We start from the raw sequence: 13,675 nt of genomic DNA on the forward strand, positions 1-13,675 counted from the left end.
TTCATAAACTTAATACTTATTTTCTTCTTTTAGTGTTCAAAAAAATGCAAGTGAGCTTTCTGTATACTTCTTACAAAACATTAGAAACCTATGTAAGGGCAGGGGTAAAATGTCCTGAAGTTAGTTTTCCCTGTTCTAGTCAGATAAGCATTGTAACATGAGGAATTGCTCGCTGAAGCATTGCAAAATGAGAGCAATGATGATGGCTGTCTGGGAGGTGGATGCTACATACAGTTTGGATAGAAGGATTGGTATTTGCCGTGAGCTTTATTAGGGCAGCCATTCCACAGTGTTACACATTGAGTAGTTAATCAATAGGGAACTGTTCTTACAGTTCTGGAGGCTACAAGTCAAAGACCAAGGTGTCTACAGGTCTCGCTTCCCCAAGGCCTCTCCTTGGCTCAGAAATGGCTGCCCTGCTATGTTCTTGCATGGCCTTTTTTTTTATGTATACATATACCTACTGTCTCTTCTAATAAGGACATTTGACAAACTGGAGAGCTGACCTTATGATTCCTTAATTACATCTTTAAACATTGTGTCTTCAAATATAGCTCCTTTGGACTTACCCTTCAGTATATGAATTGTAATGATGCAATTCAGTCCATAATACTTTTCAACCAGAAAATTAATATGTACGTGTATGTATACACACACACATATTCTCGATTCAGTGTTATGATCACAGAGTCATTTTGAAGTAAATGTTGTGTCTGTTTATACATGGTTTTTAAAAGCTCATCTTTGCTAATTCAGTTCCTATTACAGACCTTGAACCTGTTACAGACCTTGAAACGCCTGTTGCTTTTAGAACTGAGGTCCCTGGGACAACACTAGGTAACAATCTTACTTGCCAAGTGCTTCTATTGCTTAATGTATACATAGTCCTGTAAGTCTCCATCCCCCTGGCCTTTCCATCCCTCTGAGAAAACATTCATCCTCTTCTGCTGTCTGCTGCAGAGTTCAGAGCATCTTACAGAGACACTCTTCCTGTTGTGTTTATGAGAGCTAAGCATGAACTTAGTTTAAACATTAAAGGCCATGTGGAACATTTGGAAGTGTTGTTTTGTGCTTCACAGAACAGTGTTCTATATTACAGCCAAGTTTTAACCACAGTGGAATGGCTGCCCATCAATAATAGCTACTCTTATGCTCCTTGGTACATCCAAGTTTCTAGATCTCTTTCTGAAAACTATTATATGGTATGTTTGTTTCTTTGGTGATGTAATTTAAGTAGTGATATACATAATGATGTATATAAGTAATGATACACTGTACTATAAATTTGACAAAGTGGAGATGACCCATATGAAATGTCAAATTATAGACCTCCACCTAAATATGATCCAAATCTCCCCAACCCTTTATTAAATGATTCCTTCCCAGTCATTTTCCCCAAAGTGGGGCTCTATGACTTTTTTGCAATGAGTGATAATCTCCTTGCCTTGAATGAGCAACTCAACTGTGAACAGGAATTTACTTCAAATCACCATCAATGACAAAAAGAAGGCATGCTTGTTTAAAAAGAGTGAAAAAGACAAACTAAAGGACCAATCTCCCCAACTTTTAGGAAATCTGAGAGCTGTAGAAAGCTCTCTAGTATCCAGGGCCATAAGATCCAAAATAACACGAGGCTTTTCTTTCTTCAGCTAGCAAAATGTCACAAAGAACCCGCCGTCCAAAACCCAGACCTACAGCCACAATGAGCCCTCAAGCACCTCAGACAAAACCTGGTAAATTGGGAGTTAAATGGCTTCTGGGTGAGCCTCAGTGGTCTGTCCCATCAGAGACTCAAAGCAATGCAGTAGGCAGTAGCAGCTCTTACACTCCCTTAGTGTGAGAAGAGGAGGCAATATCAATAACTTCTCTGTGGGTGTTTGAAGGACAATATGGGTAGGTGAGACCCATTCTCGTGGGAGCTAGAGTACCTTATTCTTTCCATGTAAGACCCTTTATTGCAACTTTATATTTAGTACAAATTTCACACGATGCATTTGTATTCAAATCTTAATAGTGAAACTGCACTAGCAAACCAAGTGTATTTAGTTCAAGCGACCAAATCCTGAGCACTTTACATAATTCCCAGACTCACATTTGCAACTGTAAATCATAGATCCATTGTAGAGGGTTTTTTTTTTAAAAAAACTTCTTATACAACAAAACTGAGGCTTGCTGCACAATAAACCCACAAAGTGACAATCTAGAATCTAGAAAAAATGTTATGGTTGTCTGAGCTTGGACCTTGGATATACTATAAGATTTTGATCAATGGAAAAAAGAGAAAATAGAGAGACCAGACATATGTGCAGTTTAGCCAGAAATATAGTAGCGTCCAGATGGACTACATTTGGAAGGGTCCATCAGGGCAGTAGAAGGAGGATTTTGAGGATTTGATTCAGAGTTTAGGTAGGATAGATTACAGAGACACTGTTATCATACACAGCCTCTTTGATTTCCACCTTTTATTCTTATGGGGAACACAGATGCTCCATTGGGTGTTAGACTAGTAGCTGCCTTTTATGCTACTCTTTAATGGTTTGTGCAGAGGTATCAAATTCCACAAGATTGGCAAGATCAACACACAAGCCATGTGAATGATTATTTTTATATATGTTTCAAACTTCTGTTGTGTCAGTGTTTTCTCAAACATAGGGACTCACGATATGCTTTTAACTTTTCTAAGAATATATTAAGTAAATGCTTTACAATATTTTCCATTGTATTTATTAAAAGCCTTGTAGAATGTCACACTGACTTCTTTACTTAGGGTAGTTAAAAAGCTAAGCCCAACAGCCATCAGGACAAAAGTTTAGCAATTGCTTAAACAGTGTTCTTTCAGATAAAATTTTTATTATATATTTCCCTTGGGACAATTGATATTCTAATCATATATATATATAATATATAAAATGTAGGTTATGTAAATGTTCTAACGTAAATATGCACTTTGAAATCTCTTTGGCTTATTGTGTTGTTTTTGGCCACTTCTTCCTGTAGCCCTGGAACCTGTCACTCCTAGACCTGAGGCCCCAGTAACACTAGGTAATGTTGTTAAGCTATTTTTGTAACAGGTCTTCTTACTGTCACACCAAGAGTTTAATGTCACTTCATGTGGCAGCTGGGTCATTCTTTGTGGCCATTCAGTTATATTCACCTAAAAATTGTGAAGACTATGATTATTCTGATTTTAAGATGTCATACATGAAACTTCTTTGGGCCATTTATCTGCCATGTTGCCTGCTTGAAGTATGCCCTGTTTTGTGTTTTGTTTTAAGGGGTGTTTCACTAAAGCTGTGTTTCAAACATATCAGAAGTCTCAGCTACACAGAGAAGCCATTAACAACTTCATGGGGCTCAAAGGGCCCGTGGCACACTTACATTTCACTTTTTCTGCTGGTGCAAATCTTGTTGTTTTGTTTCTATTCAATAAGGTTTATTTTGATGATTATATAGAGAACATATCACAGATTTGAAAGATTAAATTATAAATCACAAATCATAGATAGTGGAAATGTCCACTATCCATTCAAATTTAGAGATGGTTCCTACCTATTTTATTTCTAGCCATGTCCCCTTATGACACTTAGATATAATTACCAGCCCTTATCTCTATAACTAAATGGTAACTTTTTTCTTCATAGAATTTATGATTGAAAAAAATCCAAAATGATGTATATGTAAAAACCAGCAAGCTATCGTCTTTTCACCTTCCATGGCTTCCTGACTCAAAAATAATGAAAATATATAGTAACCCAATAATTCCTTCCTTTAGCTCCTAAAACATCAAAACAAAAACATCATTCCCATTCCCAACAAAAGCATGTAACAAGACCTGAAGTACCCAAGTCCAAGCTAGGTAAAGCATATGCACCCTGTTTAAACAAGCTCAGCAGTGTGACCTAGCAAGGCCTTGGAAGTTATCTGAAAGATTGAGAGCCTGCAGGGTATCCCCATGAGAGCAAAGATGCACATCGGGGGCCAGGGGGCGTCACAGTAACTCCACTGTACAGCTCTTTAGCAAGCAAGGCTGAGTGAGGGAAGTCTGCAGGCAATTGGATACCCACTGCTTCCTGTGTATAGTCTTCTCAATCACCACACATTTTTATAACTTCCTCTTGCCTCTTAAAAAATCAAATTTCTTCAGGATAATTCAAATTCTTCAGTTCAAATAAAAAGCATTATGAAGTACCTCCCATCTCTTCCTAACTAATCCTACTAACACTTTTGAGTGAGACAAATATGGGAGATATATCTTGATTTTCAAACTCGTAAGACAGAGTGGAAACCCTTTTTTTTATAAATATGGTTGACGATGGCATAGGAAGAATCTATGCAAGTGTAAAATTAATTTGTGGGGTGTAAACAAAATGTGTTAGGTACATAAACGTTTGGAGCCAGGAAATAAAGACTAAGAAGGAGTCTTGAAATCCCATTAGAACATGGCCCACGAGAAGAAAGGAGGATAGAAGTGAGGAGGGGGGAGATATAAATGAGGACAATGAGAGGAGTCTCTGGAATATTGCTATGGAGGAGTTCTCCCTTCTAGGTTGTAGGAAAGTTCCTTCACACCTTAACCAGTCTTTGGACATGCATAGTCAAGGCCGTAGGAATGTGATAGGGCCGCAGAGGATTGGTCTGGCAGACATCAGCAGCCTCTTCTCTCTCATAAAGGCATACTCCTGCTCTGTCTGTGATGAAGGAGTCCCACCAATTCATCACGCTGATGCCTCAGTCTCTTTCCAAGTATGAGCTCTAAGTTATGCTTTCATAGTCCATTTTGGATCATTAATTAATTATTAATAATATCAATTAATCATTTATATTATTAATAATTAATTCTCAGCATCAATACATTGTTTGGATCACTAATTAGAAATTGTTAATAATATCTGTTGTTGTTTTTTACTCTTTTTAGGGGGCCCGCTACCCAGCTCTCAAATAAATCACACACAGAAGGCTTATTCTTAATTATCAATGCTCAGCCTTAGCTTGGCTTATTTTTTGCCAATCTTACTCTTCTTACTCCATGGCTTGCTGTGTAGGTGGGCAGCTGGCCCCTGATGTCCTCCTCCTCCTCTGGATCCTAGATCTTCTACTACCTCCCAGATTTCTTCCTCTGTATATTCTCTCTGCCTGCCAGCCCCGCCTAGCCTTTCTCGTGCCTTTCAAATCTTTATTAGACCATCAGTTGTTTTAGACAGGCACAGTAACACAGCTTCACAGAGTTAAATAAAGGCAACATAAACAAAAGTAACACACCTTAAAATAATATTCTATTACAAATATCAATTATTAGATTATTAATAATTAATTAGATTATTCTTATTAAGAATGATGAATGAGAAAGTAGGTGCCTGACTTAGGTATGACAGATTTTTAGGAAGTCAACTGCTTGCTTTTCCATTTTAATAGTTTTTAAAGGTGTTATGTTGTTATAGAAACTATATTATGCTAGGAAGATTCATAATGAAGAGATTTTACTGCTCAACTATATAAAGCAATCATCTGGTTTATTTGACCTTTGCTCAATTCATACAACAGAACTTGAACCTGTGACACTCAGAACTGAGACTTGGGTGACAACAAAAGGTAATATCACATTGTAGTCCTGGCTACGTCCTCTTTTGTCATTGCCAAACTCATGACATCAATGTCATAGTCATGCATTCTGCTTTCTGTGGTGACACCATCACCCTCTTTGCCATTCTGTGAAAGTCTTCATTCTGAAAGGATTGAAGACTATGACTCTTCAAAGAGCTCACCTCTTGTGAGACCAACCATAAAGCTAACTCCTACCATCTGTCAGGCTTGTAACCATGTGACATCATTTTGCCATTGTGTGTGCTTTGAAGAATGTGACTCTCAAAAGAAGTTCTCATAACTTTAACAATCTCTATAGTACTGAGAGGTTTCCTTAAAGATCTGAACTTCTCTTTAACTATTCATTTGCTTTTACCATGTGACATTCGTTCTTTGATTGACATGTCGGCTAATTATATGTGCAGTATTGCTTTAACAAACGATCAAAGAACTCCTGCTCCGTCATCACTTACCACCACCATGTTATAACAGTGATTCTCTTGACTTTGTGTGAGACTGGTTCTCCCTACCTTGTCCAGCCTCAGATTTTCTAAGTATCTCAGGTGGGTTATCCTCGAGCTAGTTAGTGTTCCTCCTGTCTCAGCCTCCTACGTGCTGAGATTACGGTGTGTTCTACTGTTCCTGGCTCCTCAACCCGTTTATTCTATAAAAGTTTGATTGTTTGCTCTTCACTTCTTGACCTACCCACTACATTTTACATGTGACTCCTCTTTCAATAGGCCTTTGATTGTAAAGGGAAACAAGGAAATATAATATGACTGAAAGTTTTAACTAAAAAGTTGAAAAATTAGTCGAATTGTCTAAAATATGAGAAAATCTGGTAAGTTTTACTAAATTTAGCACCATTTCCTGCCATAGATTTTGAACTACAGATATTGTAATAATTGAAGATGTTCTTTCCTCAGCTCCTAAAACAACAAAACGGCCCCGCCGTCCACGCCTCAAACCTAAAACCACACCAGCTCCTAAGGCGCCTCTAACTAAACCTGGTAAATCAAGTTTCTGATCACAGGGGGACTTATAGCTCGGGGGGAGCCAGGAGGTGGTAGAAGTGTTAGCTCATGCGGCTGAAGGCACTTGGACCTGCTTCTTCCACCACTGCCATGTATATGAGGGAGACATCGGGGTCCTGTGTGGCAGCTGAATTGCTTGTGCTCTCTGCATATAAGTGTCATTACCACATACCTGATTTGTTACTACTAATTTAATTGCATTCTTCTCTTAAAGACAAAATGTCAGTGTTATACAGAGTACTGTGATGGGAAAATTCCCTAAGAACAGTTAAAGGAAGTTAGTTCTTGAAGGAGTGATTCAAAAGTTTGGATCTGACCCAGAAAGCATCTGTGATCTTCCTATCCATCTAGAACACTCTATTCCCATAAGGAGAGTAGAGAGCTGTTCCACTCAGTATCACACTTATGAGATGTCTCCTGTCCTGGTTTGTTGAGCACCTTTATTACAAATGAGATCCCAGCCCAACCCTACACACGGCTTCTCAGGATTCATATGACACACTTGCTTTATCCTTGGCTGTATCTTATACAGAAAAACCATTTGCTCTATCTGTGCAGATTTAGAAATGTTATTTTCTTAAAGCTTTCATACAAAAGCCCATGATCACAGAAGTTATATCTGTGCAGCTTTGGTAAATATTTAAATTTAAAACGTTTAGCACAAAGCATAGGCAGCAACTGAGTACTTCTTAAATAAATGTTTACCAGGGTACAAGGTGGCCAAATCATCAAGTAACAAGTATTAAAATGCAGACAGTTTCTTAACCTTGCTCTCCGCTTATTCCAGGAAGGGGGTATTGTTGTCTTACTGACTTCTCACATGTTTATTTCATTGCCTTTAATTAGTTGCTGCTACAGATCTTGAACCCAGTGCTCTTAGAACCGAAGCTCCTGCGACTGTGGGTAATGAGAATGTGTGTCCTTTCCGACAGTGGTGCTTTTCTGTGTCATATCATCCACCATGTCACTAGTTCTGCATCTTAGGACCATCCCATCATCGTCCTCTGTTGTCACTCCATTACAGTCTTTATCTTGAAATTGTCCTCCGTTCTCTACCACATTATTAGTTGAATTTATGAGCACCATTGCATGTACTAACTTCAGGACATCAAACTGCCATGTAACTCACTACTCAATACCATGTTGTGATCATGTGCATTATTAAACAGTGCAGACTACGGCTGTGTTTCCATCCATCATATTCATGCTGTCTATGCTTTGACAATTGTGAAAATATGCTTTTTTCAGAATGCTTTTTGGCATCCTGGAACCTTTATGATACATTGGAGCAATAGTTTTAAGGAATGATGATTTTTAGGAATTTGTCAAACTTGGAGATGCATGCTCTTGAAATGTTTAAACCCTAAGTTTTCATGATAGAGACTCCTTTCCCTAGCAGGTTCTATGGTCTTTTTAAATCAAGCATCACTTTGGGATTTTGATGAGCACATTTCATCAGTTTGTCTTCATATTTTCCCACAAGTGAACTTTTAATTATAGAGTTATTTAAATAGTAGACCAAGAAATGCTATAGGTAGCCATCTTGGGTTCTGTAGAAGGTCAAGAAGACTAATAAAGCTTTCTTGTCTAGTTAGAAAGGCATCTATCATGTAAATATATAAAGGCCTGATCAACAGAATGCCACAGTACTCATGAGGGGTAGGCAATCACATGTCTAGAAGAACAGCTCATGCATTGTGACACACAGTTAGCTGTGTACCATGCCATCTTTCAAGTCTATGTCATGAAATAGTGGGCACCTAGCCATAGTTTAGCCAGAGATGGAAAAAGCAGTTATCTCTTTTCTATTAGTTTCGAGACTAAAGATATTCTCAAAATTAGCCTTAGAAATGAATTTTAATTTGTCTTTGGTTTATTTTACTCCTTTCTATCTAGTTCTTGCTACAGCCCTTGAACCTGTCACTCTTAGAACCAAGGCTCCTGAAACAACAACCTTAGGTAATGGCACTGTATTCTGGAATGTTCTTTCTTGCTTCTTTTCAAAACGCATTCCACCGCCATCCTAATTCATTTGTCATTTGCTTCATTAGATGGTCTTGCCATCCGCCATCCTTCAACTTCATATCCTACTGCTTTTTGAGAACACTAAAGGCTCTTAAAGTTACCTCTTTTAAAAGCTACCATGGACGTAGAATATTGCTATGCTTGTTATCTTATTTGAATTTGTAGTGTATTTTTGTCTAAACAGTGCTTCCATCCAAAGCTGAATTTCAAATTCAGCTAGTAGTGTTTGTATTTTATCTAGACAGGGTAAACTATAGCAATATCATGGTGCAATGAATTCTTGGGAATGCTGAAAATTTTCAGTGTCAACCTAAGGTCCTAACACTTGGAGTTTAGCCATCATTTTGTTTGAGGTTAGAGATCTATGGCTCTCCTCATTCTTTGACTTAATTTTATATTTTAGGTTTCTTAAGAATCTTTGGTGATTAAAAATAAATAGAAGATATTTTAACCCCAAGAATACATGCCCCAGATTTCAAGGAAATGTAGTTTAACCCCAATCTTTGTTTTCAAAAGCAACAGCATGAAATTAATATAAAGTTTCTTCCTTCAGCTTCTAAAGTACATCGGACACAACGTCCACATCCCAGACCTAAAACCACAGCAAGTACTGATATGTCTGAGTCCAAGTCGGGTAAATGTGGAATGCCTGCTTTGAGGGCTGCTAGCAGTCTGTCCTGGATGGGTCCCAAAGTCATACCAGCAATGGGAAGCTGATGTTCTCATGCTCTTTAAGTAAATGAAGTCATTGGGTCCAGTTAATAGCTGCCCCTAAAGAGCTTCTCATACAAGCATGACTTGGGGAAATATGTCCCTAATTCCCCAAGTAACTTGGTTTGGATCAAGTTCTTCTCTTTAAAGATGAGTTCATGGCAAGATTAGCATTATTTACTCGTGGTTATGTATTGGCGTTGAAACATAAGATCTATTGCTCTAGCCTTGGTTACATAAGCAGATACTTTTTTTTTTGCAACTTCCAAGAACTACAACACACTGCTTCCATATATACTTTTATACACATTGTCTAAGAAAATTTCCAAAGCCGTCTTCCATATTAACTATAACCAGAAAACCATGTACCTAGGAATCTCTTATGTGGACAGAACTAAGAAATACGTAGCCAAGGTCAAAGTTGTTGACTGTTTTCCACGTTTTTGGCTACTGCGACCAACTTTGCAGAAAGCAACTGTTTGCTTCCCGTTAGTTCTAAAATTTAAAAACATGTTTGTCATTTGAAACTTGGGTTTTGAAAGAAAATTTAAGGCATTTTGTGGGTGTTAAATTTTCTCATGTTCATCTTGTTCTGGGCTTTGAACTTGATATTCATAGTACTGGGTCTCCAGAAACAACATTGGATAATGATTTTTGTGACATTCAGGGAATTTTTTTTCTTGCTGTCATGCCAACATTGTTCATGCTTTGTAAGATTGTGGTTAGAATGCCATTTCATACTCTATAGTCAGTCATCATGGAAACTCAAGTGTCACCGGCCTGTCATTTATCAACCATCCTTGGAACCACTGGAAGAATGCTATGACATTCTCTTTGAAAATCCAGAGGTCCATATTACTGCTCCTCTCTTTGGTAGTTAGATCCATAAAGCTACAATAATTAAAACACATAGCCTCCTTCTGAGCAACTTACTTGCCATAAAATTAGTGTGCTATGCTTATTACTCTCGTTTTAAGCCATGAGGTATCCCTGTTGTCAATAAGATAAGTTGTACAGGGAAGCTCCAGGCTTCTACATCAGTGATGAGCTCCTCCATGGTTTACTGATTGCTCCTGCTCTTTACTAAGTAGAGACCTTGCTGCGTATCCATGAGTATTAATATTCATTACTTTAGTTAACAGATGAATGCTGTGGCTTAGGTTTCTGAGGGAGCCTCTAGTGATGCTGAGTAACAAATTAATAATTTCTTTCCAAGGAGGATGGTTCAAATCAGGAGTCAGCGATTTTAGTCTAAGAAGGGTTAGATAGTAAAAGTTTCAGACTTTGCAGGCCATTCAGTCTTCATCACAACTGTTTACTTCTGCTGTTGTAGGTAAGAGGCAACAAGGTTAGCATGTGGATAGGCCCTGGATCACTCTGGCTTATGCTGTGTCCATGTTCCAATAAGACTTTGAGTTTCTTGTCATTTTCATATTTTACATGACATAAAATACTGGTCATTTTTTCCAACACTTAAAATTTTTTGAAAAAAGATTCACATGCTAACTTAAATTCTCTTTTTCCAGCTCCCACTGAACTGCAAACTCTTGTTTTGAAACCAGTGACTTCACCAAGCCTAGAAATGACACATAGTCAATCTGGTAAATTGCTTGATTTATCTATCGGGCTGCAGGAAGACTTTCAGAAATCTACTACAATACCCTCTGTGTTGTATGCTCAGATATAAAACCTCCTTTTCCCATGGTTACACATGGATGTTAAATTAGTAATACTTTATCTTCTATTATTCCATTATATACAAAATATCTACCTTTGTTTCATGGAGTTTGCTCTATATCTTTTGGAGAACAATCACACTGTTAGCAGTCAGTAAAACCTCTAAGGACTGGTTATATGTCTTCTTAATTTTATCCACAGCTATAAAGTGTGGTTCTATGAAGCAGAAAGCTAAATGTGGGCTCAAACACTAAAAGAGTTCTGGTTCATTTGTAACCACTGAAGAACCAAAACACCATTTTAGTAAAGATTCTTCTTGAGTTCCTTAAATATAGAGAATCTTAAAACATACCATCTTTCAAATTACAAACTTTGCATGTCAGTATTAGGAATAATGCTGCTGTCCTCTAAAGCTTAGTTTTGAAAAATTGGATTCCATTTTTTCAAAGCATAGGATTATACTTTCTTTATTCTATCTTTTAGTTAGATGAGATGACAGTTTGGTACTCCTACTGAAGATATAAGGTGTGTTTACTGACAATAGCCAAAATAGTGATGTTGTGGATTCAGCTCACAGTTGCTAGGGTTTCCTTTAGTGCTTATGCTAATGTGATGGTTTTATCAGAACCAGGCAACTTGTTCACTTACCAGGTACCCAGCACTCCCCTTAACAGTTAGTCTGTAAATATTAAGTAAATTAGACAACAGCACATCCTTGACCAGCTGTACCATTGTTTCATTTACTAGTTTCTGATGACCGGGAACTGGTTGCGTTTAGCACTGAGTCACCACAGAAGACAATAGGTAAAAATGTTTCCAATGGGAAAGTCAAGAATATGTGCTTTTCCATCTCATTGCAAAATGCATCACTGGATGTTGTCAAGCTTTGTGACCTCTCAAAGCCACCTGCTCCTCATGTCTTCTCTGTGCCTATCCAATAGGTCTTCAGAGCTATTATGAATAAAGTAACTCATGCTAGATAGTATCTGCTATACTGCAGTTCAGATTTCATAGTTTCCATTCAGTTAATGAAATTCATAATTTTAAAATTCTGATTATTCTTTGTATATCTACACACGAATCTGTACATATGCTTACATGTATTTTATCATTTTCATATCATTTTAACGCTTCATTTTCATACTTCCAAAGGACTCATCCTATAGCTTTTTCCCTTACTAAAATAGTTATGCAAAAATACATAAGGAAGTAAAATTATCTACACTAACTACTCTGAGTAATAATTGCTGTAATGGACTCTGATAGTCATTTGTGTGTGTGTGTGTGTGTGTGTGTGTGTGTGTGTGTGTGTGTGTGTGTGTGTGTACGTGTACACATCTGTCTGTCTATCTCTGTTTCTCATACAGCAAGCATCACTTCATTTTTACTCTACTAAATTGCAGCAGTTTTCATGATCTAGATAACTAAACCCGTATTTTCAGTTAAATTCAGGGTTCTGTGACTCTGTGACAGCCTGCTTTTCACTGCCCACCACTAACGAGTCATTTCGTGTTTCTCCCCCAGCACCAGCTGAAACCGATTATGTAGATACCACTATCAAAGAACCTCTTAGGCCAGAGGAGCCAAGGACAGAAGGTGGTAAAGGGTTTCATGCTATGATTCACTTATTCTGCTATGTAAACTCTGATACTTGATGAACAGAATTGAATAGCTACACTTCCATTCCACCTACCAATCCACCTACCCCCCCCACTCCTGCTCCTTACTAGGGCTCACTCTAGGGATTCACATGTGTTCTGCATCTGCTTTAGCAATGAACCACACACACCAGCTGCTCTTTGATTCTTAGAATTAACATGATAGTTGATGCTCTCTGAAAAAAATAATGTCCTATTTGTTAGGATCTGAAGATCAAGGCATAGTCACATTTGGAAGTCAGTTGCTGATAAAATATGACTATTAGAGGTTAAGTACTATGAAATATGACTTTCCTCCTTTTGCCCTATCTAAAACACAATCCAAAATTGTCCTGTCTATAAATGATGACACAAATTCTTAAGAATGAGGTTGTGAATATTCAAACACTTGTGGAGCTGAACATCTCACTGTTTTTAAACTCATTCTCCTTTGTTTTGATGCAGTTGTGGACTCTCTTACACATGTGTCTGGGCTTCCTGAGACCATGCTAGGTAATGACATCCTCAGCAGCACATATCTGTGTTCTCTGTCTTCATTGCGTCATCACCCAAGAGTCTCAATATCACCCTCATTGTGAATTCATGTGGCACCTGCTTTCTCTGTCATTGAATTTTCTTTCTAGCTGTTCCTATTCATAATCATCGTCCAAAGTGTCTCTTCATTTACCATCATGATCTTGGTCTCATACTATTCTCATGCCAGCCAGACTGTGGAATATAAAATGTAGCATTTTCCCTAATATCGTATTCACTGCCAGCTCAGTACTATTTGACTGAGGATCATAACCTATTGATGAAATTTAGCCATTTTCTTATTTTTGATGTCTGTTTGTCTCCATCCTGACTGTTGTCTGTAATCTGAGTGTGTCTAGCACTGTAGTAACCCCACTATAATTTCCTTCAATTACCATAGAAACATCACCTCTGCCCTCCCAAACTATAGTCCTACCCAGACCAGAGGAGCCTCAGATGGAACCTGGTAAATACATT

At 37.9% G+C, this 13,675-nt stretch overlaps 1 protein-coding gene across 35 annotated transcripts in view; it reads left to right on the forward strand.

Moving 5' to 3' along the window:
* Positions 1 to 13,675, forward strand: part of Abi3bp (ABI family member 3 binding protein) — a 208,344-nt gene that overhangs the window by 141,745 nt on the left and 52,924 nt on the right. For 17 of the 35 annotated variants that reach the window (XM_015989185.3, XM_076549010.1, XM_076549009.1 and 14 more), the window contains 13 exons: positions 757 to 837; positions 1,650 to 1,733; positions 2,998 to 3,042; positions 5,542 to 5,589; positions 6,507 to 6,590; positions 7,461 to 7,517; positions 8,511 to 8,573; positions 9,193 to 9,273; positions 10,877 to 10,951; positions 11,775 to 11,831; positions 12,552 to 12,623; positions 13,130 to 13,177; positions 13,599 to 13,664. The exons of 4 other annotated variants lie outside the window; for them this stretch is intronic. In XM_015989185.3, the coding sequence (XP_015844671.1) occupies positions 757 to 837; positions 1,650 to 1,733; positions 2,998 to 3,042; positions 5,542 to 5,589; positions 6,507 to 6,590; positions 7,461 to 7,517; positions 8,511 to 8,573; positions 9,193 to 9,273; positions 10,877 to 10,951; positions 11,775 to 11,831; positions 12,552 to 12,623; positions 13,130 to 13,177; positions 13,599 to 13,664 (861 nt within the window). The remainder of the gene's footprint in view (positions 1 to 756; positions 838 to 1,649; positions 1,734 to 2,997; positions 3,043 to 5,541; positions 5,590 to 6,506; positions 6,591 to 7,460; positions 7,518 to 8,510; positions 8,574 to 9,192; positions 9,274 to 10,876; positions 10,952 to 11,774; positions 11,832 to 12,551; positions 12,624 to 13,129; positions 13,178 to 13,598; positions 13,665 to 13,675) is intronic. 14 more of the 35 variants (XM_076549011.1, XM_076549025.1, XM_076549034.1 and 11 more) reach the window with 11 other exon arrangements.

The sequence above is a fragment of the Peromyscus maniculatus genome, chromosome 12, assembly GCF_049852395.1.
Source record: "Peromyscus maniculatus bairdii isolate BWxNUB_F1_BW_parent chromosome 12, HU_Pman_BW_mat_3.1, whole genome shotgun sequence".
Classification (NCBI taxonomy): Eukaryota; Metazoa; Chordata; class Mammalia; order Rodentia; family Cricetidae; genus Peromyscus; species Peromyscus maniculatus.